Genomic DNA, 27,220 nt, shown 5'->3' with positions numbered 1-27,220 from the left:
AGATATTTGTTGTTGTTGCACCACATTACACCCATCTTTCTCATTTTATCATGTGTTCGTCATTTGTACATTAAGGGTATTCAGTCGTGCCTTGCTGCTGTTTCACACCTTGGCCAAGCTGAGGTAATTTGACTTCATGCTGTTTTACTTTAATAGCTGCAGGACTTTGAAGCAGCCCTGAAGCAGCGAGATGGCATCATCACTCAGCTCACAGCAAATCTTCAGCAGGCTCGTGAAGAGAAAGATGAGATAATGAAAGAATTCCTGGAGCTGACAGAACAAAGCCAAAAACTACAAATTCAGTTCCAGCAGGTGGGAACTCAGACTGTTTTTTTTTTTTAATTTATTTTTTTTTTACCTAAACTGCAATGTTATATTTCTCTATTCTATCTGTTAGTACACAGTTATTATGCTTGTATCACATTTTGTTATCCGTCTGTCCAATTAGTAATTAATCTGTGGGCATGAGGGTGAGAACCTCTTAACAAGGGAAAAGTAAAATGTCTTCCCTTAATTTTTCTGTATCCTGACTACCCTGCACTTTGACTAATAATCACAGCTGCAGGCAGGCGAGACATTAAGGAATACCAGTCACAGCAGCACAGCAGCTGATCTCCTGCAGGCTAGGCAGCAGCTCGTCCAGTACCAGCAGCAGCTGGATGAAATAAACATGGAGGTCAGGAAGAACCAGGAGAGGAGCAGTGAACAGCTGGAAAACATCAGCCAGCTCCAACACAAAATCAATGAGATGGAGATGGTGAGGAGTTGCCTAGGTTGTTAATATTAGATGATCAAATATATATTTTAGGCAGCTTTGTAAATTGGAGCAAGGCACACCATGTTCTAAATGTTATCTTTTGCTTTCATTATAGTTGAGGAGAAGTTCAGAGGAGTCGTTTACACAAAGGATAAGCAAAAAGGACCTTCTGATTGCTGAACAAGAAAAAGTGATTGTGAGTCAGGAGCAGTCGCTGACAGAGTTAAGAACTGTAGAGCAGTCTTTAGCACAAACACTGAAAGAGAAAAGTCTCTTAATTTCAGAGCAAACTGCAATAATTACAGAACATGAGCGGTCATTGAGTCTCCTCAGAGAGGAACTTGCTCATGTTGGAAGGACTACAGATGAGAACATCATCCATCCATTCGATGGGAAAGACCAGATCATAGCAGAGCAAGAGAGAGTCATTTCAGAACGGGACTGCTCTCTTACACAGCTCGAGGATGAGCTTGAGTCCTCGGAAAAACGCCTGCGTGACCTCCAACAGCGAATGGCAGCAAAAGAATCAGAGCTTGAAAGATACCTAGATGATTTGGAAAGCAGTAAGTCTGAATTAGAAAACTCTAAAAGTCACATGGAAAGTTGTAAAGTAGAACTGGAGAAACAGCGAGTAGAGTTAGAAAGCTGCAAGAGTGAACTCTCAACCTCCAGACAGAAAGAGCGAATGTCCTCTATTGAAATCATGCAGCTCATGGGCACAGTAGAGGACCTGCAGAAACGCTGTCACCGGGGTAGCCTGTCTGAGAGTGATACCATTCAAAAAATGCAGGAGGAGAGTATGAGAAAGCTTGATCTTCTCAGGGCAGAGCTGGATGAGATGTATGGCCAGCAAATTGTCCAGATGAAGCGGGAGCTAAATTTGCAACATGGAGCAAAAGTGGAGCAAATGGTTGAGCAACACACTGCTGAGCTTGAACTTCTAAAAGCACAATTGTCTCAGACCTCCACTGTTAGCAGTGCTGAACTGAACACTTTCAGTGCTAAGATTAAGGAGCTTCAGGACACATTAGAGCAATCCCAAGCAATGCACGACAAAACCACACATGAGCTGAGCCAAGTCACCCAGGAAAAGTTCAACCTAGAGGTTAAGGTTGAAAGTCTTCTTCAAGATCTTCATTCTGCTAATGAAAAACTGGAGCTGGTCTCCCACAGTCTTATCTCTCAGGAAAACCAACAGGCCGAACTGCAGCACCTCCAGGAGAAGATTGACAATCTCAAGAGAGAATTGACCACTGCTCAGGAAGCTGCACAAGAGGCAGAAGCAAAGCATGAATCAGAAATAACTAATTATAAGATCAAGTTGGAGATGCTAGAAAGGGAGAAGGATGCTGTGTTGGATCGCATGGCCGAGTCGCAAGAAGCAGAGCTGGAGCGACTGAGGACTCAGCTTCTGTTTAGTCACGAGGAAGAGCTCACTCATCTGCGGGAAGAACTACAGAGGGAGGGCTTTCTGAACACAGAAAACCTACTGAATGAAGCTGCTATCAAACACGAGAGGGTGTTGGATGAACTGCGCGTCAGTTATGAAAAAGACCTGCATTTGTTGCGAGGAGAGAAGGTTAGTTTAGCCACGGAGAGAGATGAGCTTTTGCATCAGATTCTTGGCCTGAAAGAAGATATAAAAATTGCCTTGCACAGCTCCAAAGCAGACGATCTTGTCCAGCAGCTCCAAGAGCTTCAGGTGGAACTTGAAGAACTTAGAAAAGGAGGAGAAGAACGAGCTCAAATGGAGAAGAAAATTCAGGGATTATTAAAGAAGACGGAAGCACTTGAAAAAGAGACAGAAGAGAAAGAAAAGTTTTGGGAGAACCAATGCAAAGAGCGAGAGTTGGAAAGAAAGACTTTAATAGAATCTAATGAGACTTTCAAACAAGAGTTAGACTCAAAAATAATGGAAATTGAGACACTCGCAGTAGAGAAAAATAAAATACAGCAAAAAGTGGATGAGCTAAGAGAGGAAATTGAAAGGCATAAAAACACCTTTTCTTTTGCCGAAAAGAATTTTGAGGTGAATTATCAAGAGTTGAAGGAAGAGTACATGTGTCTTGCAGATTCAAAGACACAGTTAGAGGAGAGGACACTGAAGGAGACCCTCGAGTTTGAGGCAAAAATTGCCAGCCTTCAGTCACAGATAAGGCACCTGGAGGAGAGCAAAATGGACGACATGAATACAGATAGGGAGGCTTTGACAGAAAAAGACACTACTGAGCTAATGGAAAAACTTAATGTTACTTTGACTGAGAAGGAAATTCTGGATGGGAGGCTTTCGGAAGTCACAGAGCAACTGATGCTCACGGAGAGCAAAGTGGGACAGCTGGAAGAAGAGCTGGTGGTAGTGAAAAAAGAAAATGCAAAGGTCATTGCCCAAAATGAAAGCCTAGGGAAAGAACTGGAAACGAAACAGGAGATTATGACAGCACAGATGAGGGGGAAGGATGCCCAGAGGAAAGCTAAGCTCAAGAAAGAAGAACAAGCTGTTGAGCCAGTTTGTTCTTTTGAGGATCATCACCCTCAGATTCAATCTCTACAAGAGGAGATAAAAGCTCTTCGGTCCCTCTTACGGGCAGCGGAAACTGAGAGAGACAGCGTCCAACAGACCATGGAACTCCAGCGGTTTTCTCAGACTCCATCTCCTGCACCACTCCAGGCTTCGGGGGAGGGACCTGTTGAAGGAAGATCCTCCCTGCAAAAGTCCACAGCCTCAGGGTCAAGCAGGCGCAAGAGACGGCAGAGGTCGAAGCAGGAGCGCAGACTAGACACTTCTCTGTTAGATAGCAGAGAAAAAAGACAAAGGGAGGAGGAGGAGGAAGCAGTGGCGGAGGAGGAGAGAGTTACAAGTGCTGCAGAGCAAGAGATGCAGCCTCAGATGGAGAGCCAGGGTTTGTCATGTTCACAGGAGAGGGCCAGTAAGGAAGACTCCACTGACGGGTACCAGGGAGACGGAGACCAGACGAACAAACGGGTAGGCACTTACATGTTTCTACTGCATGACTCCTCACTAAAACTCCTGCGCTGCCTATTCTCTGCCTTTTTCTTTTTTTTTTAAGTCTGATGAAATTACAGGTTTGATTGATCAAGGTCTTTTCAGAGACTGCGCTTGTCAGTACACAGCGCAGTTGAAATTCCATCTATCACATTCACAGTTAATGCTGTGATATCTAGTATTGTTATTGGCTTCACCAGAAATGTGTGCATTCACTGCATTCACAGCTACATCAAGCTTTAACACTGAAAGAGAATATGACTGAGGCATTTCAGCACAAACATGTTTTCTCTCTAGTGACAAGCAGTCCTGTTTGCAAATTGCCTGAGTGTCTGCAGGCTTGCTCTTTAAGGTAGCATTGAGCAGCATAGACTGTTGTGGTAATAGATCACACTATCTTTTTTATTTTAAGTTTGCCTTGCCTTGTAGTGGCGAAGTGTCCACACTACTGACATTCTGCTCATTTCTACCTTTAAAGGGTACTTACAATATGTGTGCTCTGTTTTTGTTCAATGTGGCTGATGCTCAGACTGTAACGTTGGTTTTGAAAAGGACTGAAAAAATCACCTACAGTCTTGTTAGCTTTGAATCATTGCCAATGTGTAGAAATATGTACATTATAGTTTCTTTCCATCCTGCAGGGAGTGAAGGGTTTAAGGTGAGAAGCCATTTTACCCCAGTCACTTATGTGTCTATGTCTCAGTAACACCAAGCAAAAGATAGTTTACAGTGTCTGTCTGCCATTTCACATCTGTGGTTCATATTGTCATATTGTCGCCTCCTGGGTTGGAACACTATGGAAGATTTTGTTTTCAATGTTTCTGACCAAAAAATATTAAAATTGCATGCTCAACCATGGCTTGATTAAAAAAAAAATAATAAAAAAATAATTTACTTTTGATGCTTAGTGACATCGGAAAATGGCATCAACACTACAAGTTAAAGCAGGTGTTTGTTTTTTTTTTATTATTATTTATTTTTATTTTTTTTTGGTTTATTTACCTATAATGCTGTGCATATCATATTTGATAGATACATTTATGAGCCCATCCCCTCGGCAAAATAAAAGGAAAAAGCCAGCTGTTTGAAGAACATAAAATAAAATGCAGATATAAAGATGCAGATATTACCAATGGCCAAGGAGAGAAGTTCTTGTTATTGCACGAATTTGGTGTATCGTCCATTGCAACAAATATGACAAACAAAAAGGAAATGTGAACATTTTTAATGTAAAATTATATATATATATATTTTTTTTTTGTTTACATTTGGTTAAATGGCCAAATAATGACTTCAGATTGAAGAAATTTGGAGTTTCTCTCCATTATTTCTTGTGTCAGGCATTATAGGGTTAAGTTGTATGTATAGTCAGACACACAATGGCCATTCATGTAAAGATTTGTAACTTTCCGGGTAATTGAAATAAAGGTTAAATAAATAATGTTCATAAGGTATAGTAAATTCTTATGGTTGAATAGTTTCTCTCCTCTCAGGAAGTGATCCAAGGCACATCTTGTCTTTCTGTCCATTGATGTCATATTTCTCGTTTGCATTCATATTGGAACAATATTTAAGACAGTATAAAAATCTACAATGTTTTTCTTCTGCTTACTTATTTAGGTGATCAGACATGGGATTGGCACCCCCCACATGGAGCCTGATGTGTGTCATCGATCAGAGGAAGCGGGAGGGACCACTGAGCATGTAAATGTCACTTAAGCTCACATCCTGCCCTTTGCTTTACAGGGTCAATAGTTGCTTTGATACAGCACATCATACAGTATAAAGGTCAATAAATAGGTGGTAGCGCTAACAGCTGAAATACAATTCTTATCCTAAAAGTTTTTGAGAGTTTTGTTTTTGTTTAGTTTGTCAGAAAACTCTAATTTTAGCCAGATCTTTAGACTTACTGGCATGAGATTTGATTGTCATATAAGGCCAATATAATTTCACCCCCCACCCCAGTTTGTGGGCAAATAGCTCACTCATTCAAATTGCACAAATTAAGCAAAAGCATAAAGACTCAACCTAACTGTGAAGCTGAAAAAAGTCAGAGCTGTAATGTACTATGTCATGAAGTTTAGACATGAAGATAAATGAGAGGCGTTTAACTGACAATTATTTTAACCGATTGTAGTAGTTGGGGTTATGTCTCTCTGTAAATTGTAAAAAGTAGTTTTGTTGTTGTCGTTGGCTGTGTGTGTTGTAGTTGCATATCATAACACAGCTGCAGCTCATGTCTTATCTTCATGTGTTCAAGCAGCAGCATCTGAGTGGTCACAGCTTTGAAAGGCCTCTCTTGACTACACCGTCAGATGTACCCTGGATGGGGATATTGTATCATAACAAAGCAGTGTAAAAACAGGCTAATTGACATGTAGAGTATACTTTAAAAATCAGATGACATCAAACAGAATAGTAATTTCATAACTATGTAACCTCAATGAATCTGTGCTGTTGCATAATGTGTAGTTGGAGAAAGAGGCCCCAACATGTGCCTTTTGTTCTCGTTTACAGAAGTGATAATAGCAGATCTCTTATTCTGGAAGCAGATGGCCTTTGTCTCAGTTCTGTAATAGAAACAAGATTATGTTATTTAATCTTGTAGCTGCTCTGATTAGCTAATGGATGTATCATGCAGCATGCTTTCATTTGCTTTCAATTTTCATTTGATAGTCAACGCTATCCTGTTTACATCTTCTAAATATCAAATCACACCAAATACGTGTGTATGTGCATTATTTCATAACAGTTATTGTTTTGGTATCTTCTTCCTTTGGTAAGGATGAGTGCAGGCTGAAGATGGAGGCCCAGCGCATCAGCCTGTCTCAGATCCACACCGCCCAGCTCGAGCTGCTGCAGGAGGAGGCGGATGCCCAGGCACACTCTGTGGAGCTGAAAGTGCAAACGTGGAAAGATCACGGTGACCTGGGTGAGCAGATGTGTAGTTGTTTTCCTTTGCGTGCATCTGTGTTTGTAGCAAAGTAATGGTCCCCCCAGGGGCTTTGATCCATCATTCATGGAGGGTCAAAACTGATTTTGGCTGGCAGATGTACAGTATTTAGGAATATTTCAGTACTTTGTTATAGATGCTTGTGTGTAAGTCAGAGAATACTCAATTAAATGTGTCTAATTTTATGCTTTATGTTTTTTGTCAGGTGAACCAAAAACCTTTAAATGTCAGAGCATGTTACAAGCTGTGTCAGAAGAGTGCAGTGAGATCATTCTGGTAATTACTGGAAACAAATACTGTAAATTTCTTAATGGATTTCATTAATGTTTCTACAGTATTATTACATGTAACATGTGCCTTTCAGTATTTTCAGAAGTTATTTGGTGAAGACTTTGCACAGAGTGTTGCTGTTAGCCAGCAGCCTCCTCCAGAGCAAAGACCTGAAACTAGTGAATTCACCTCCATTGTACTGGAGGCAAGAGGTAAATGAATGATTAAAGAGTTAACCAAAATATTAAAAAGAACGCATTGTGGATGCTTAAGCCTTTGTTCTAGATTAATGTGACATTGTAGGAAAATATGTATATGAATCTTGTAACTGGCTAGCTAAGCTAGCAAACCAAAATATTTGTGCATAATCAAATTATATAACATGTATTCTAAAAATAGACATTACAATGTTTCTCTTGTTGTAGAACTATACAGAAATCTTCAACAGGTGAGGGAGGGAATTGAGCAGGAACATCAGCGGCTGTCACAGCTCCAGGCTCTGCTGCAAGCTGATGGTAACAAGGTAAAATATATAGAGTCTGTTTAATGAACAGAGTTGACATTGTTAACAGAGAGACACTTACCAGTCTGCTTGTGTCCTAGATGATGAAAATGCAGATGGCTTATGATGAATTGAATAGCAGAAGTGAGAAGGAAATCTCTGACCTGCGTGGGCAGGTTGCCAGTTTAAGCCTCTCATCAAACAAAGGTAAACCTGGTTTTAAATCCACTCATGAAAACAGTGTCAGACCTTCTAGTCATTAATAATATAATCTATCTATTTAATGTAATTTATTCATGCAAGTTAAATATTCGGTGGTGTTCTTTACACACAGTGAACACTGAATTTGGTTTTCAACCTCCAGCATTTCTAACTCCAACACTCATTAAGATTTTAAGATGGACAAACTTGGTGAAAAACCTTAGTTTTAACAGTTGTCTGGTGGCTTTCATTATTGTTGTTTGTTTGTCATTGCTCTCTGTGCACTAATTTCTCACTATATGTAGAGCTTGGCTTCTGCCATTGCAGAGGCACAATTTTGGCAGAACAATGGTTAAAGTCTATTTTGATTATTCAGATCTTTTGAGTTGAAAAGTGAGTTTAAATTTCCACCTCTTTATTGCTTAGATTCAGAGGATAGTGCTGGGGCACCATCTACCTCCCTAACGATGGAACTACAGCAGCTGAAGGTGGAGGCTCGGGAGAAGCATCTGCAGTTGGAGGAGAGCCACAAACGAGAGTTAGAGCATCTGAGAGGTCACTACCAGCAGCAGGCCACAGAGTCTGAGGAGCGGTATGCCACCGAGCTCTTCATGCTGCAGCAGCGGCTGCAGGAGGTCACAGGCTCTAAGACCCACTACAGGTGACGACACACATTCTCTCCAGTGAAGTCAGAATATCCCTAAGCAGATCATAATTATTCACCACATTTTGGAAAAAGAAATGTTAATTTCTCAGCTCAGCTCAGATTTATAATTGTTTTTAAATCTGTTTAACTCATGGTAATAGTTGTTCACTTGATAGGCACTCAGCCACATAGTCTCCTGCACATCATTCTAAAACAAGCTGGTGTGCAAATGCTGTCCAGCATGTGGAAGCTGACCCAGTTACATTGACAGCACTTAATGAAATATTCACTAGCTTGTATAAAGTGTTGTTCGTGCCTTTTGTTACTCCACCAACCTATTAAAGTACCTCTCAGCCATTCCAACTGACGTTTTGGGGGAGGTGACGAAAGAAGCACTTAGGATCATTTTGTGAGTTTCTAGTTTAGACACATTTTTTTTTTACTAATAACTCATAATGCTGACATAGTAGAGTACGCAGAATAACTTCCATACACTTCATTCATGTGGGTAAGCTCTTAGGCACTATTACAAGGAAAGCTGTGATGTTGCTGCCCTCCACTGTTTGATTTTGTAGATATAATAAATATTGTTTCTCAAAACTTGATGTTTTATCCTGAGTGACAAAGAAAATATCACAGGAATATAGCAAAATGGGGTTATCTCAAATCATTCATATAAATATATTAATGAACTGGTAGGACAAAATAAGCAATTTGAAAATGCTAATTTGTAATTAAACATCATTATAAAGTAAAAGTAAATTATAACATTTTCTATTTTATACATTGCAGGATTATCCATTGATCAAGAGACTAATTGGCAGAGCAGTTGATAATGCAAATAATCCTTAGTCAGACACAGTGTTTTATTTAAATATTTTTCCCAATTTGTTTGCAAATAAATGGTGTGACAGAGACTACAGAGTTAGTGCCCACAGTGCCCACTGCAGCTTCATGGTTCTTGGAAATAGAAACAGATTTAACTTTAATTATTAGGTTCAATATAGCTGCCTAATGTAAAAATTAAATATAGAAAGTTAAAAAAAAAAATTAATAAGAAAAAGTTGGGGGAAAACTTGGTTAATTTTGACATTGTGTTTTGTCTCATAGCCTCTCCACACTTCCAGAGTCCAGTTCTGAGAGGGCAGAGGAATGCACTGAGGAACTAAAGGTTTGGCTCCTACATTGTGCTCTCATCTAAATCACCCTTGTCACATGCATCACAGCTTCCTATGATTTGAACATGTATGCATTAAGAGGCTATGACAGTAAAGGCGGGTGGGAGGGAGCAGCCTTTAGGCTAGAACATGTCCTGAATCCCAGCTTTGCTCTAGAAGCGGCATCGTGAGCGGACCTATATCTAATTATTAAAAGGACTGGACATAACATAGTGGGGCACTTTAGCGTGTTACTCGTGAACCAAGTGCTCTTCTTCACGGCTGCACTAAAGGAGGAGTCTTGCATGAATGAATTGGACTCAGTTCAAGCCAGCTCTCACTCACATCACACCAACTTCTATAATTTTCTTAGTTTCTAACCACAAACTCTCAACAGCTCATGTGTTTGAGGCTCTGACATCCTCCTGCCAGGATCAAAGAGGAAGATAGTGGAAGATTTAAGGATATGCAGGAGGGAGTGGCGATGACTGGAGAGAAACGGAAAAAACTGGGCATGATGCACTTGTATAAATGCATTATATGTTTGGGATGGAAATGTTAAACTTGAGCCGAGTGATGTTGAATAAGCTGAGTGGCTGTGAAACAGACAAGACCCGGATTCATCACGAAACAGAACAGTAGTGTATTTGGGAAAAATGTTGCTGTAATGTACTGCAGAACTTTCTTTATGAACCCTGAGGTCCTCAAGAACAAACTGGTATTTATCAGTTGTCAAAGGGTGGGTGGGATTCAGCTCCAGTGAAGAGGACCTTTTCATTTCAGAAAAAGTCTTGAGCAACTTTGTATTTTGCTATTCACCAAAATTTTAACCACAAAACAGCCTGCTTTCATGCATATGTAAGAAGGTATGAAAATATGTTTTTTAAGTTTTGTAACTCTTCTTCTCCAACTCTTTTCTTCTTTGTTCGCTCTTCACAGCACCTGGATGAAGAGGAATTGTCAGAGGGAGGTGTAGAGTTGCATTGGTCTGCCAGATCTCCAGGCCTGACAGCACAGCTACAGGCACTGAGGAGAGCGCTCTATCACAAGTATCTCCAAGAAGTGGCTACACTCAAGGAACAGCACAGTAGCGAGCTGCGGAGAGTCCAAGAAGAAAGGGAGCAGGAGACGAAAACAGCAGTGAAGAAGCAGGATCGCAACGTTATCATTGATGCTGGTAGCTCCACTGAGAGTCTCAGGACTGCTGGGCAGGTTGCTCAGGAAGAAAAACATCACTGGGAGAAAGTGGAGGAGGAGGTTGCCAAAGTAGGTGCCAATGCATTTTGTGTTTGCGTGCAACTGTCACGTGTTGCAAGTGCTAATATTTAAGCAAGTAAGAATAAATATAAAGTGACATGTATGTAGGAAAAAAACAAGCTCTAGTTAAATCAGTTAGTCATTACATTATATCACAACAAAAGCTTTTCAGAACCTACTGGTTTTAGTCTCTCATGTTAAATATTTGCTATTTTTTTTAGCCTTCCTTAATAGTAAGCAAAATATAACTGTAGGTCAAAGAGAGCAAAACATATGAAGATGTTATCTAAGCTTCAGGAGGTTTCATTTTCATTTTTATGACTTTTGCCACTTCAGTAACCAAAAATAATCACTCTCTGGTACAATCCTGAAAGGGGATACAGAAAGCGAAAACGAAGATTGAAAAAGTTATTCTTAAAAACCTGAAATGTGGTGTCCCATATCATATTATCCTAAAAATATCTTCATTTGTATTTTATGACAGGTCATAGTTCAGATGTCTGTGGAGTTTGCACAGCAGTCTGAACTGGCTCGAATCAGCAAGCGTGCCTTCCAGGCGACCACCTCCATGCAGACCCAGTCGGACAAAGACGAGCAGGAGGAGAGGGAGAATGAGGAGCGGTCTCTCAGAGCATCCCTGGAGGACGTGGAGAGAGAAAGGCTGGAACGGGAGCTGGAAGAGAGAAACGCCGAGATCCGAATGCTAAAGGAGGAGCTGCAGAAAACTGAAACAGCATCTGAACAGGTTAGTGATGTTTTCTAACTAAACAGTCACAATTCTACTTTGTTCTACTTTCACCACATCACTCAAATTTTATTCATTTTATGTGGGAGAATTTGTTATTGCTGTGTTCCTAAATCACCAGGGAAGGGGTTGCATTTACTGGACTGAATCTTTATACTGTATCACTGATTATGTACGCTTCAACTGATGAATGTTATTTTTCTCTACTTTTTACGAAACAGTCAGCTTCTATTGTATCTACCTTTGTAATCTCTTAATTATCACACCTAACATAACCCATTTTAAAGGAATACTGAGTGTCTCTCACAACAATTTAAAAATATTTTTTGCCCTCTGTCAAAAAAAAAAAAAAAAAATTCAGAGATACTTTCATTAACTACTCCACATGCTCTGGTTCCTTCGTATTAATTTAGGGTTTGTTTTTTTTTTTCAAATGCTGCCTGCTATTGTAAGCCTTTGACTAGCCATTTATGTCATGATTAGCCTTTAACGCTGTGAAAGCAGTAGCTGTCAGGTTCAGTCCAGTGTTCTATGTGAAATGAGTTGCTCCAAGTAGGTATTCAGACTTCAAACTTTCGAATCCATTGTTAAAACCAACATAAAACCTACTTCTGAGCAACCTCCAGTGTTCTTTAATATTTAAAAAGTATTGATGATATGGGTATAGTATATTTCAATTCTGAGGACTGATGAAAAATGTTGATGATTTTATTAGGTTTTGTGCCTTGATGCATAATTAACATCTTGTGTCACTATTACATCCCAATGTGGTTCTCTCTGGTTTTGGCTGTTTGCTTTTGACTCTGTTAAGGTTTTGATACATTTTCACTGTAGCAAATTCATTTAGAACAATTTAAAACAAATTAAAAAACAAATTTAACACAATCTATAGGCCTAAATGATCACTCCAAAGTTGAATCAGTGCTGTCAAGTGTACAGTACTGAATGTTGCTATAAAACTATAATATCATAAGAGTGTCACTGAAAATACACTCACACACAGTGTGTTGATATCTGTCTGAAAAAGTGATTATTTGGTTAAAACCAGTGTCTGTCTCGCTCGCTCTGCAGTCTCTGTGCTGTAGTGGTGTCAGTGAGACTGGAAAGAAACAGAGCAGCATTTCTTGTTTTTCCCCAGGAGGTGGAGTCACTGTGTCTCAGGTGCACCTGTTGCCATAGAAGCACAAAGATATTAGTGTTTTCCTCAGCTCCAAGACAAGTTAGAAGTGTGTCTGTGTGCTCGTGCCTCTTTGTGCCTCATTTGAATTCACTTTTACCAGCATACATTCAGCCACACTGTCCACTGCTGTGGACAGTTTTCAGAAGTCTGTTTCTCCAACTGCAATTTTCCAATGACTGGTCTGCTGTCTGTGTTCTCTCTTTTGCCTGTCAAGGCTATTAAGAGGAGAGACAGCGAGGAGGAGGAGGATAAGGAAGAGGAACACCCAGGCGGGCCGGGAGTAAAGCCAGCTGATGAAAACAAATTATCACCACAGGATGATAGGGAGTTGTCCGATAATGACGCTGAAAGGTATTATTGCATTCATCCTGCTCTTTGGTCCTCTAATAATCAAATCATCTATTAGCGCAAAGAAAAGTTGTTCCTTTGTGATAATCTGTTGCTTGTTTATATTTCTTTACATAAGTAAAGCGTCATATTATCTCAGACGGCTCAGTTTTTATTGTGTTTACAATTTAGTTCTTTCTACATTTTCTTTCTTTTCTTTTCTTTTTTTCTTTCTTTTTTTTTTTTTTTCAGAAACCTGCTGCGCCAAGCCAACGAGAAGCTTAGTCAAGCACTGCTTGATGTCCTAAAGACAACGGCAGCAGCAGAGGAAACTATAGATCTCCATATGCAAAGTTTACGCCACACTTCAAGTGTAGGGCAACAGTCTGCACCGTCCCAGTATAACTCAAAGAGTAAGTGTCACAACATTTTAGAAGTAGTTAATGCTGATATCTTTATCTGAGTAAGAGGTCCAACTATTATTAACATAAATATGTTATATTTATTTGTGGGTTAGAGTTGTTCTTTAGAGAGCCAGCTAAGTTAAGTAGGCCATCATCTGAAGTTTTTATCTTGAAAACACACACCAACACTCAGTGTAGGAGTTTACACATGTAGAGTCATCATACACAAAGTTAATGTGACCACATAATGTACAAATTTCTGCAGGGAGAGTTTGTCCTGTAATTCACATCTCATAAAAAATTTGCCTGCAGTAAATGGTTCATTATAAGTGACTGGTGACCATGGCAGCTCTAAACAACAAAGTCTCATGATAACAGTCTAATCCACTGACAAAACCTTAGCTTTTTATTCACTGACTGATTATGCTCTTTTTAAAGTAAAATATGAAACCAGAAAACGTGTAACGTGAACAAAACTCAGTGTACTTAGTTTTGTTCTTGCTGTAACCCTTTTGGCGCTAAAGTCTAGAACATTCTCACATACATTACGATAATAACCATATAGCTATAAAAACAAAAAGATAAAAAAAAAACTGTAGTCACAGTCCTTGTGTCATTAAACAAGCACATTTAACTGCCACCCATCTTTTCAAATATATTTTCTTAAAAGCAAGATTGTCACAGCTGGTTGCATCGTGGGCTTGCAGGCAAACTATGGTTTGTGCTTATGTATGTATATGAAAATTCATACATCCATTTACTTAATCATGTTTTGTAGGTAAGTAGCTTCTAAATTAAAGTTAACACCAATGTCCTTACAAACTGCACAAAAGCACCAAACACAGCGGTATTTGAGCATCATGCAACAGAACTGAACATCACATACAGACAACAGTACTCAGCTTTATAGGACTTCATGCATTTGACCATAGCTTGGCTGTCACTTTGCACACTGTGACAATGAATACCTCTCAAAATAGCTATCATATGAAACAGTTTTTCTACAACCAAAACCATAATGAGAGATTAAATTCCAATAGCTGAATGTGAATGATATGCTCACGTGAGCGTTATGTAATGAATGTTGTATGCACCTACACTGCACACTTACTGTATTCAAATTTTTTTCATACTGCTAAGCATCTTATTCTCCATCGCTATAAACCACACACCCCAAGCATGTTTATAGCAACAGGTAATCTATTTGTCAGTACATCCATGTGCCTTGTTTATTTTCAGAAATTGTTTCTGATTTGGTACAAATGTTCACTTGGACTTGAATTGATCAAGTGGTCACAATTGCGTCAGGCAAAGTGGCTATAACTCAAATAATTGATTCAAATAACTTAATATTGAATATTTTACATGCTTGCATGGGTGAGATTTTCACAGTACCTGCTGTCTTTTCTTCTAGTCACACCAGGTCACACTGCAGAGAGCTGGCAGGGCAGTGAAATCAGCACAGAGGATGTGAGTTTGTGGTCTGGGGAGACAGAAACTGCTGAAAACATGGAGGTGTCTCAAAAGATGTTGGACAGCCTGCTGCTGGGGCCAGAGACGCAGTTAGAGAATAAGGAATATCTAATGGGCGTTAGCGGCCGACTCCAAACGGCTCTGGAGAAGATGTTGATGACCATTACAGACACCACGAACCAGGTAAAAACCAAACATTGTTGCTCAAGTGATCTGGGCTCAGTCTTTGTGTTAGTCTGCTCCCATTCACAGCACTATTCGCCAATCACTGCTGTGAATGGGTAACATGTTTTTAAAGGACATTTTGATAGTAACAATATGACAAACTGCACAGTATTAAAGATGAATGGTTGGATGTTTTGGGAACTGCATCTACTTGCTCTTATGCAGAGAAGATGAACTCTCTCTTTTAAGGTTTCTGCTCTCTTTACTGTTATTATTTAGCTGGAAGTCAGATTTGTTAGTTGTGTGTAGCATAAAGGCTAGATCCAAGAAGCAAATATGTACCTCATACTCACTCATCACTACTGACTGGTAAGGCCCAATATGGGTCAAGTGAAATGGATTTTAGGGAAGTTGAAGATTCAGAAGGATTTATAATGAGCAGTCATCTGTTTTTGTGGTTTTTCTGTTCAAAAGTTACTAATAATCAGAAAGCTCTAGTGACATATTTAGCTTTTGTTAAAACATTTCAATGCCTGCTCTAAACACAGTTACCCCCTCTTTGCGTCTCCACGCCTGTTCATAGAGGTATAATAGGGATGAGGTCGCACAAATGTTGCCCACAACAGAGTTAGCCTGTCTAGAATTCACACACAAAAGAGCTGCCTCATTCTCAGTGGTTGCCTGTAGATACAAGCTGTATTTACACTGGGCTTTTGTTAAACTGACCAGCCTATCGTGGTCTAGTCGTACTGAATAACTCCACCCCCCCACCCCCTTCCCAGGCTGTCTATGTAGCAGTGTCAGTCCACATAGATGGGGCCAGTTTAAGTAGGCCATTGAATGTGTTACTGTAACTGACTGCACGGAGCATCTTCCCGTTGGCTGAAATTCATGCGTTATTCACGCTGAGATGAGTTATATCTTGGTGATCTAAAAATAGCTCAATGAAATTTCAAACTGAGCTACACAACATCATTGCCCCTCCATCCATCTGCATTACAGACTGTATGTTCCGTATGGGTCTTTTAAGGGTTCATTTGCCACATTTTGACAAGCAAAACGTTAACTGTGACCTTTTGCTTATGCATCATCTTTTCCATCTCTTTTGCAGTAGATGATAGTCAAACTAATTGATCTTGTCATATTTTGTATAGCTCCAATTCATTCACTATGAATATATTTGCACAGCCACAGCCAAGAAATTTGTAGTTTGAAAAGAGTTTTTGTGTTACTAAATAATAATGCTCAAAGAAGTTGATATATACCAAATGCCAAAAATTAATTTACATTTATAACTAATATACACAATCAATATTTTTTTTTAATCAGTTGGGATAATTAATTTGATAAAACAAAACAGTTGTATTTGACAGCATAGATCCTGAGTAAATATTTCAGAATTTTTTCATAAGATAATGACTAGACTGGTAACACACTTTACTTTATATCTCTCCCAAGTAAACAAAATTAACAGCACAATAAAGCTTCTAATCAACACAGCATCTAATAGCTTATCCAATGATTTTCTTGCTGCCATCGATCTAGTGTACATTAGTCAGACAGCAAGCGGTGCTGGATCATCATGTCTGGGCTATAAAAGAACAGAGATTGATCTAACAGACCGGTCAGGAATCTAAAGTGTCTTTATTGAGAGGCTGCTGTAAATTATTTTCTCGGGGGGAAGGTGTTTATACTCTCATTGCACACCTCCCATTATCGGCTGGTGAGACGCTTCGGTGAGATGTGGAAATTGTTCATGTGCAGTGAGTTATGATGGCTGACAGGTTGAATAGAGACAGTAGGTGGGACCAAGAGGAAGAATGGCAGAACAGCTTAATTATTTCTTCTAATGGCTATGTAGGGAGGGAACTGGTTGAACCACTTTTTGTGGAGAGGGTGTGTGTGTGTTATTTTTGTGTCTTTGTAGAGGGTAAGTGAGTGAATCTACCTGGCCCACTGGACCTCCCCGAGGAGTGAAGCAGGCGGGGCTTAAAATGCCTGCTACCCTCCCACTTTCGTTGAACAGTATCATACTGTGTGAGCTCAGTATAGGAAGTGAAAGAAAAATCCTGCTGTCTTAGGTAGGAAAGCTGCTCTGAAAGTCTGCAATTTAGCCTTTTAATTATTTATTATTATTATTATTATTATTATTATTAATGTTATTTTAATCAAACTCATATGGGTAGACGGAGGAAAAATTAGTTACAGTAGAAAACCTGAGTTATTCGGCATCAGTGAGTAATGCGGTGAGAGCGAGAGGTATGTGTGGAGAGGGAATGACAGTCCTAGAAGGAAGTCAGAAGGAAAGAGTGAGCGGCTGTCATTTCACCCTGGGCTGGCTGCCGCTTGGACTAAACAATTAAAAGGGGCCTCTGGAGGCTTCCCTGCAGGTCGGGGTTGCTACGGTGGCATAGTATTGTTAATGAATCTCTAGAGAGAGAGAGAGAGAGCTGGAGCTGGCGTGGGGGAGTACGCTTCAAAGAGTGTCATGATATGCTTTTACTCTGAAGAAAGAAGGTCACAAATAACAAACAGCCAAGACTGGAGATTTTCAAAGGGAACGTGAAGCGGAGAAATGCTGGCGTCTGTGTTTACACACCTTCTGTGGTCATGTTCAGGAATGCCCTTTAAACTGCCGTACCAAGATATGGGTCCTACCTGCTGCTAAGGATGACACCTTTTGGTAGGAATATGGATATTCTAACAGTTGCTGGATGATTTTTTTTTTTTCTTTTTTTTTTTTTTGAGAGGGGGGGTGTCTCAATATTGACTTGGAACTTGGAGGCAGCATGTGATTGATATGAATGTCACCCTCTCCACATGTTGTTGACTCTACTTGCATGCGTGGCAAACACATAGAAACTGTTGCTTGGAGTGATCCACAACATCCGTCCACTTCATTCCCCATTGGACTTTATTCTCATTTGCGGTTGCACGGCTCAGCCTGTCTCATCTTGACAAATCATAACATGTTTTAATGACTACACCGATCTTGAACGTAACACCACAACGTTGGAAGTTCTTCTGTCATTCATTCATGCTTCACCATGGATTCCTACCGCTCTTACTGGAACTCGAGCATGCAGAACAGCGTATGGGTTGAGGGGGAGGATCAGGACGTGTACGAGGTGGAATCTCGTGTACCTCTTCCCCGACCTTTCCCAATATGCAGCACTTTGAACGAGAGAAATGCTGTGGTGGTGCAAACACAGATCTCGCATGTCAATCATAGGACTAATGGCCACCATCTTAAGGTTATCTCCAAAATCTCTCTCCCAACTCCTCCTTATACAGTAAGTTTTATACCTTTAACTCACAAGTGTACGGTTTTGAAATGCATTTATGTAATTTTAAACAGCATCTAGAGTGGTTTCAGGGCATGCGCTGTTAATATCTTATAACCAAATTCTGGTTCAGGTCTGCACATGCATATGTGATGCCAGGTAAATGTTATACCCAGCAGGCACATAGCAGCTCTGCCTGTGATACTTTTGAATCAGCAGGTGAAAGATTGTGTGACTTATATTGAGTGGGATCATTTTACCACTTCCTGCTTCCTGTAATGTTACAGGAAGACCTTTGCTCAGGTAGATATGAAAATTCATGGAAGGTCACTGTGCAATGAATGTGAGCCTGCAGGCAGTTAATTGCATCATGTTGATTTTCATAGCAGTTTGTCAAAGAAAAGATACCTCCAGTCACTTGATCGTGTGATTAGCATAGAAATTATATGAGTGTACTTGTCATATCAGGTTGTTTTATTATTGACTTTAGTACAAGTTTCCTTTTCTGCACACTGTAAGTGCACATATCTTGGCATATACCTGAAAACACTGCAGCTTAAACATAGCAACAATGAACAGTGTAATAAGCTGATTGATAATGAGTAAAAAAAAAATCTTTATTTATTTATCAGCCTGTTTTTCAGTCGCAAATATTTTGAATTAATTACTCTGATACATGATACAGAGCTAAAAGTTGCTTTTAAATATTCACAAGGTTTTCTAAGTGGGCCAGAAAATTTGGTTGAACTAACTACTGTATGTATATGCAATTGTATGCAGAATGCTAACCCTAATCAGTGGATGTTGACAGCAATGTGCTGTTTCACTGTTGCATTTGATAAAACCAAACCTTCTTCAAAAACTTAAGGACATTTGGCACAAATTAATCACATATGATCATCATTATAAGTTTCTGTCATTGAGCAGGTAAATGCATATGTAAACATCTGTGCCATGGCAGATGTTAGATGCCATAAATAGCCCTTTCATATAAACATATCTTCAATGTCGGGGGGGAATTCAGTGAATTAAACAAAGCACTTCCATAAAGATGCAGAACTTGCAAGAGACAGGTTTAAAAAGATCAGTGAAAGTCAAATGAGCAGACAGTGGGTCGAAATTGTGAAATCCTTCTATGTTCCTGCTTTGGTTAAGCTCCAGAGCTAAGACTTTTTCCACTTCCATTATTGCAAGATGAGAGCATCTTCTGATCTGATTAGTCTCCCTGCCTCCTTGTTTCAATTTTAAACACCAACTCCAGTTTGTAATTCATATTTTCTTTTGTAACAAATAAATCTACCATGAGCTGTGAACAACAGCTACAACTTGTTTCCATGGCTGAGTAGTTGAGCAAACTGGTTTTCATTCAGTAGAATTCAAGTGACAATCATTCAAAACATGAGAGATCAATGTTTGGAAAGAATGACTGGTTTTTGTATTAAATAATCAGAAATCTTTCTGCTTGTGGTACCATCTCTTTCTTCACAGCTTGAACATGCCCGGTTGACCCACACAGAGCTGATGCGGGAGTCCTTCCGCCACAACCAGGAGATAACTGAGCTGCTGCAGAAGCAGGAGGAACTGCAGGACAGACTGATGGAAGAGGCCCGTGCACGGGAGCAGCTGGCTCTTGAGCTCCACCGCGCTGAAGGTTAGTGTCCAAGTGAGGCACCGTCTTTCTGTGTTTATGATCCACGTAGTACATTCTCTCTTCAAAACACACTCTTTTCAGTTTATGTTCTCTGAAAACTAACTGGTTATCTGATAATGATTACAGAAAACAGAGTGGGCTGCATTAGGGAGCATAAGGAACACAAACAAAAATTCACATGTGCATGTGTTTGGGAGGAGGGGGCGGTTACTAAGAGTGAGGGGATCAGCTGTTTGAAAGGGAGAGTGAAGGAGTGTGAGACCATATGTGGTGAGAAATCAACAAACTGTAATTTGTGATTTTGTCTCTGGTTTGCGCTTGAACAATTGATTCGATCTATATTACACCAAAATTATTGTTTATGCAGGCGAATCGGAAGATCTTATTATTGGAACAGAAAAAATAATCATCTCATGCCAGTCACAGTAGGATGTATTTTATACAACTTGAATGAGGGGGGGGGGGGGGGGGGGCTGTAAATTGGCTGCCCCATCCATGCCAGAGACAGCTGGTCCACAAGTGACAACTGGTTCGACCACGTCCACTCTCACACTTGACTGTGCTATTTTTCATGTCACCTTTGATAAGTGTTTGTCCAGCAGTAATTTCTTACTCTTTGGTGTTTTGGACATACTGAGCAATGGTGAGTTAGTAGCTATTTATAATCTTACATTGGCTTTTCCTCGAATAGGTTCCTGTTACTTTAAAATGTTTGTTTTATGGCGATCCAACACATGGATGAAGAATAGTCAATATTTGCCATCACAGAAAAGTTTTATAGCTTTATAGTAGATCTTAAAAGGGGGGAGACCATATGGCAAACTGGAAAATAAAGCAGACATCACCATAATTTTGTCACCAGCTAATGTTCAAATTATTTTCTTGATTATTTGTTTAGTTTAGAAATAACAAAAAAAACAACAACAGTTAGCAGCTATATTTTGAAAGAAAATATTGTTGTTTTGTTCTGTGTTTTTCTCTTGGAAAATGATTGAAGAGTAATTTTCAAAATAGTGGTCAATGATTTTTCTATCAGTTGACTAATGGGTGACAAGTTCCAGCTTTGATGGTGAATCAATGCCACACAGTAAAAAGTTTCAGAGCAGCTGTGCCTATCGGGTCACGCATTGTACTTATTCTTCGTTAAATGAGGGAGTGTTCGAAATCTTTTGAGATATCTCCTGAGCATCTGCTTCAGCAAATACCAATGAACAGTAAGACAGATAATTCTTCTGCTTTGTCTGGATGAAGGCTCAGGGTGTGGCTTTTTCAAACTGGTTTTGGGTTAACCCAAGTTTGATGAGATGTATAATATGTCATTGAATGGGATGTCTGCTTTTGAATTGGTAAGAGATAAATGTTAGATGATGTTAGAGTTAGATGGCTGTCGTGTCATGGTAATGTGTGTTTGTAGTGTGAGCAGGCCTTTGTGTATTTACTGGACAATTGTTTGTTTAGCTAGCAATCATGTGCATCTAATAGTTGTGTATTATAGAGGAATCCCTCCTTAGGCAAACTTTACACAGAGGTTTGGTTCCTGTTCACAAGTCTGAAATAAAATAATCCCCAGACAACAGGTGACATTTACCATCTCTTTCTGTTTAAGGTCTGATAACGAGTTGTTTCAACCGGTGTAATCTGCACACACACACTGTCAAGTCAGACAATATATAGACCTAACCTGAAAAGATCTGTACAAGACAAAATACCTTCAGGGCAGTAAAGAGTTAATTCATTTATTCATTCATCCATAATTGGTCTCATTCTATAACACATGAACCAACCAACCTACCAAATTTCAGTTAAAATAAATGTGTCAATGTTTTCTGAGCATTAGTGTGAGAATACCTCCTTTCCTGTATGAACCGAATGCCATCCTGGTGCATAATGCTTGCTGACCTGTGACAGAGCAGTACAGTAATCATAGAGCTTTGCATTGTGTTTACTGCTCAGTCTTGTGCTTCATGTCAACCAAAGTAGGTCAGACATGCTCACTTCTGTTCATCGTTATATTTGTATGCATGATTGTGCACCTTTCTATATTCCTATGTTTATGTCCTTTGTGTTGTTGGTATCCTTGTATCATGCATTATGCTGTTAAGTGCTCATTCATCTGGATAGCTGCCTTGTGTGTGTGTGTGACTGAAGCTTGTCAACAAGGCTCAAACTAATTCCTCTAAATTGTCCTATTGAGTTTTTGCCAAAATGAAAGAAAAACTTCAGCGGGGGGAAAATGGGTCAATTCCTTGCCCTTTCTAACTGTCCTCCTCTTGATTTATCTACTTTAAGGTCTTATCGATGGCTACACGGGTGAACGTGCTGCTTTGGATGAGCAGTTACGTCAAAAGGAAGAGCTCCAGCTGAGCCTCGAGCAAGAGCTGCAGGTGAGGCATTCCAACTGCAGAATGAGGAAAAATTATTAAAATGACTTGGCCATGTAAAGAGGAGATTTCTTGATTGGTGTAGTTTGGTGTAGTAGTGACTCATTAACAGAATCTATTCAATAAGATGAAAACATAAAACGTATACATACAAAGTAAAATCTGAGTTATTTAGGAATTTTTTATTCTGTTTAGAGTCACGATCATGTATCATCATGTCCTGGCACTCATATTCTACACCTCTTTTTTGCTCAGCAAGTCTTATCAAAGACCCAAAGTCAACAATATGCTGATCCAAAGTATTTACTGTGTTGCCAAAGAAAACATGGAGCCTTTTCACCTCAATTCAGTGGAAACCCCCTCTGAAAATTCTCCCAATAATAATCATATTTATTTTTTAATATTTTTATTTATATTTTTATTAAATTATAAGTGCAGTGATCTGAGCTGAAAATTTCTAATCCAACATTTTCCAACAGGTGTTCTTTCCTGGGCTTAAACTGAATACTCTTTTCCCTACAGGTCACAAGTAGCCGGTTGCACGAGTTGGAGCAGGAGAGGCTTCAGATGCAGGAGGAGCGGGAGCTGCTTTCACGTCAACAGGATGCCATGAAAGAGCACGCCGGGCCTCGTGAGCTTCGTACGTATCCGAAAACTGCTTCAATGAAGACAGGAAGAAATGCACATGGATTTTTAAATAAACTACAGGGATTATATATAGTTACCTCTATGATTTAAAGGAAGACATTTTTAAATTGATTTACTCACCATTTTTCCACCCTTCCATTTAGTTTGATCAAGACTCAAATTTCAAACTTAAGTATAGTTTTGATCTTCTTTCAAAGAACCGTAGGTTTTACATGCTTTCTGTACTGGTTTAAAGGTGCACAACACTGCATTTCTTGTGTTGAAAGGAAAGCAATATAAAAAAGTTAATGTACATAAGGTAATTTGGTCGCATGACCAGTGACGAAGGGTCAAAGAGTCTATAGAAGTTTATTTCGTGTAATATATTTTTTCAAAGTAACAGTACTGAAGAAGGTTTTTGGGCTCATCAACATCTCTTAAACACTTGCTGTTGGTTCTTGTGACATAAGTTACAAGAGTGAAGTAGTGCTTCAGAAATAACAAACTCTATCTCCTCATTTTGAACTATGTAACCTCTGTATTATCAAAAAGGTGTCTAATGCATTCATTGAGTGACAAAATCGTGAGTATTCTGTATCTAAGGCCACCTAGCAGATTGGGCCTTTTCAGAAACCTTTTCCTTTCACAGTATCCTTTCGGCAGCTTGTATATCCTGTGACACAGACAGAAAAGCGCTGCCATTAGGTTCATTCTTTCTCTTCACCATTCTTTCTCCTCTTTCCTCTACTCCTGTAAGTTTTCCTGTTGATGACAAAAACAGGAGCATGTTAAATGCCTGTGCTTTCTTATTCTCCTGTAGGCCTAGTTGAAGCTGCAATGGTTGCAGCACCTGAAGCAGGTGTGTCCACTTTGAGCATGGCTCAGTCATATCTTCATGTTCTTTTAATTTTATACTGTAGCTGATTGATGGTATATCTCTCTAACCTAATCCAACTACTCACCAATACAGCTTGGAGCTTGCTTGCTATGGGCTCACAAACTCACTCTGTTCAATCACTAACCTTTGCTTCAGCTTTTTATTTTGATTGATTTTGTCCTGGTTTGTCCATTTCTATTATTTTTTTTTTTTTTTTTTATCTTTTTTTACATTTTTTATGTCTTGGAGTCGGTATCAGCCTCATTTTAGCATGATGAAATGAAAGTAATCTTCAGACATTTATATGTAGTCATTATTTCCTAATTGCCAACCATCTTCACTCTTAAAAGAAGATGTCTTTATATAAGTTGTAGATGCTGTGTTTACAGTATTTCTATGAGTGAGGTGATTGTCTGTTATGGACATTCTTCTCTCCTGCCTGTAAATGCTTATTGGGCATGGATATTGCAATGTCTGGACTGTCCATGTGCCTGATCTGTCATTTGCACTCCCTCACCTTGTTACTTTTGCACTAATCCTGTGGGGTTTGATTCTGGGCGAAGTGGCAGGGGTTATTCTCTGGTGACAGCAGAAGGTCAAAGAGGCACCATGATGGGTGGTGATTTTTGGTTACGGGGCATTATGTTGGGAAACTGACTTGAGATGTATGAAGAGTCTGACATTAGCCATTTATTCAGGTTGTGCAGTAGTTAAAAATAGCCAAAATACATGAACAGAAGATTGTTCCTTTAAATCGCATAGGTTTTATGGGAAGGACAAAATCTAATTAGCTAATCACAAGGCTCACAGATGTCAGACACTTCAGATCCATTTCAGCATCCTGTTAATCAATGAAGTCAAACCTGAATGACTGAATAACAAAGTTCAGCCACCTGTGGTTGACGGGCAGTGACAGAAAACATCTCCTTCTTCTTCCATCGTATACTGTAGACCTTTTGGAAGAGACAGAAAAACTGATGAAAGAGAAGGTGGAGGTCCAGCGTCAGGCAGAGAAGGAGAACTCGGATCTCCTGAAGCAGGTGAAGCTTCTGGAGGCTGAGCTGGAGGAACAGGTCAATAAGGTGATTGAGCTGGAGCATGTTCAGCAGACAGAGAGTAAAGACCTGCAACAACAGATCACAGCTCTGGAGAAACAGCTGGAGAAGAACAGGAAGTTCCTAGATGTAAGTGGCAAAGACACTGAGGAATATTTATATCAAATTCTTTCAACTGTATTCATATGAAAAATATGTAACGCTCTTTGTTGAAGGTTAAAATATTTTTCCACTGTTAATGTCTATCTTTCTCCCTTTATCTGACGTCCAGGAACAAGCTGTGGACCGAGAACATGAGAGGGACTTCTTCCAGCAGGAAATCCAGAAACTGGAGCAGCAGCTGAAGAATCCACAGAAACTTCAAACCGGCTCTGAGCAAAGAAGCCAAGAGGTAACTGGAGAAACTGCTCTCTGCGAGTGGACCAGGCAGTAATAGAGATGCTCATTTTCCTAACATAACATTGTTGTGGCTACAAGACCCAGCTCAGAGTCTCACAGCAGAACAATAGAGCCGATAAAATTACCTGCGCTGAACGAAAGTGATATGAAATAGTGGGAGTGTTGCCCAAGAAAAAGCATGAAATTAATGTTTGCCCTTGTGATGTTTTATAAGTTGTGTAATAATGGGTTTTATTTCCATAAATATCCATTACACAATCCACTGGATGTGAGTACTAAAACTAATAATAATCACTCCACCAGTGCGGCTTTTACTAAAATATAAGAATTTTTAATAATTGCATGAAGTAAAATGTGACATTGGATGCAACTTTTTCAGGTCTTGTGCTAGTTTAGAAGATAAAGTTAAATACTTTGCTTGAATCACATGGCATGTGGTGTTAAAGTGGCCTCTGCTACTTCCTTTGGCCTTATACAGAATTTTAGCATAATTCAACTTTTTGTTGTTTTACAGCTCTTGTCATTTTTACTGTTTCAAGTGACACTCACCTCTGCCATCTTATCAATGACTTATCAGTAATCTCTATTCACAACACGTAGTAAAAGAATAAGTCTCTGATGAATATTTGAAAGACACATTAAGTTAATGGAAAACAAAAGGAAGGCAAAAGAGAATGGAAAAATGGATGTGGATTTGATCCCCATACAGGATCAGGGTTATTGTTATGATATGTCAGTATTTACATCTTGTTCCTCAGGTTTTACAAATCCATTATTGAATATATCAGAGAATGATATTTAAGTCTCATTCATCACAGAATATAGTTTTTGTGTGTTGTTTCTTCTGTTGTGCAGTCATCATGATATACTGTCATCATTTAGCCTCCAGTTTTGATCAAGACTGTCATGTCAGCTGTAATTATGTCCTCAAACAATCATATGATTCCTTGAACAGCACAAAGTACTTTGTTTGCCAGGATTTCACTCTTTATCATCATCTGGTTTACAATCTCTCTCTTTTAGATAATGTGAAAAATGCACCTCTGCTTTAAACTCCCATCTACCCCTGAGATAACCTTGGCCGCTTCTATAACACCCAGAGATTCATGCTTAATTTTTATCACTAAGTGCTTTCCCCCCCTTTTGCCCTTGAACTCTCCATCCTCTGATCCCTTATGCTGCTGCCTTTTCTTTCCCATGGCTATTACAGGTGGACGGAGTAATCTTTAAGGTATTGCTTCTTGCTTCATGTGGAAATTTTCCCCAAAGAGAAATTGCATTTTAGTAATCCTACCCAGTCCTATAGTCATTATTTAGCTGTCAGTCTCTGTTATTCCTCCCTTTCCCCCTTCTTCAGTTTGGTCCCATCTTCACTCTGATCCACCATGTTGACACAAATGTCCCTATGTAAAAACCTAAATTTATGCTTTTGTCATAATTAGACCAAATCCAAATGTATGAATTCCTTGACTTTTAAATTAAATGTTGAATGGGGCCAGGTTTTAGCTCAATATGAAATTTTAAAAATGTAATATAACAGTATAACAATTCAAAGGTGCAATGTATGAAGCTAGCAGAACTTTGTAGTTTTTTCACATCTATTCCATCGATGACATCTTTAAATATTGAAAAAATAAGCAGATCTCTTGCCAGCTTTTATTCCCTGAATTACAAAAAACGCTGGAAAGGAAAACACATTGACTGAAATTTCATTCTAAATTAAAAAATAGAAGCCCATCCTTCATTGTAGGCATTAATATTTAATGAAGGGCTGCCAGTGAAGGCATATATTTCACATGGCTTAATACAGTTTCATTGAGATTTGAATGAAATCTCAGTTTTCTGTCTTAAAAATACATTTCATGAATGTCAGTCAGTCCTTGATGTGGAAACGTTTTCTTGTTT

The 27,220-nt window shown here is 39.3% G+C and overlaps 1 protein-coding gene across 1 annotated transcript in view; it reads left to right on the top strand.

Moving 5' to 3' along the window:
- akap9 (A kinase (PRKA) anchor protein 9) overlaps positions 1–27,220 on the top strand; it is a 51,503-nt gene that overhangs the window by 10,577 nt on the left and 13,706 nt on the right. The window contains 22 exon segments of the mRNA XM_029513460.1: positions 157–312; positions 560–757; positions 873–3,740; positions 5,382–5,465; positions 6,546–6,693; positions 6,920–6,990; positions 7,079–7,196; positions 7,410–7,507; positions 7,588–7,693; positions 8,114–8,348; positions 9,444–9,504; positions 10,430–10,756; positions 11,232–11,492; positions 12,887–13,023; positions 13,252–13,412; positions 14,818–15,059; positions 19,814–19,976; positions 22,266–22,360; positions 22,880–22,997; positions 23,805–23,843; positions 24,813–25,045; positions 25,188–25,307. Coding sequence (XP_029369320.1) covers positions 157–312; positions 560–757; positions 873–3,740; positions 5,382–5,465; positions 6,546–6,693; positions 6,920–6,990; positions 7,079–7,196; positions 7,410–7,507; positions 7,588–7,693; positions 8,114–8,348; positions 9,444–9,504; positions 10,430–10,756; positions 11,232–11,492; positions 12,887–13,023; positions 13,252–13,412; positions 14,818–15,059; positions 19,814–19,976; positions 22,266–22,360; positions 22,880–22,997; positions 23,805–23,843; positions 24,813–25,045; positions 25,188–25,307 — 6,039 coding nt within the window.

The sequence above is a fragment of the Echeneis naucrates genome, chromosome 11 (assembly GCF_900963305.1).
Source record: "Echeneis naucrates chromosome 11, fEcheNa1.1, whole genome shotgun sequence".
NCBI classification, from domain to species: Eukaryota; Metazoa; Chordata; class Actinopteri; order Carangiformes; family Echeneidae; genus Echeneis; species Echeneis naucrates.
The sequence above is the reverse complement of the archived record's forward strand: the minus strand, read 5'-3'. Positions and strand labels throughout refer to the sequence as shown.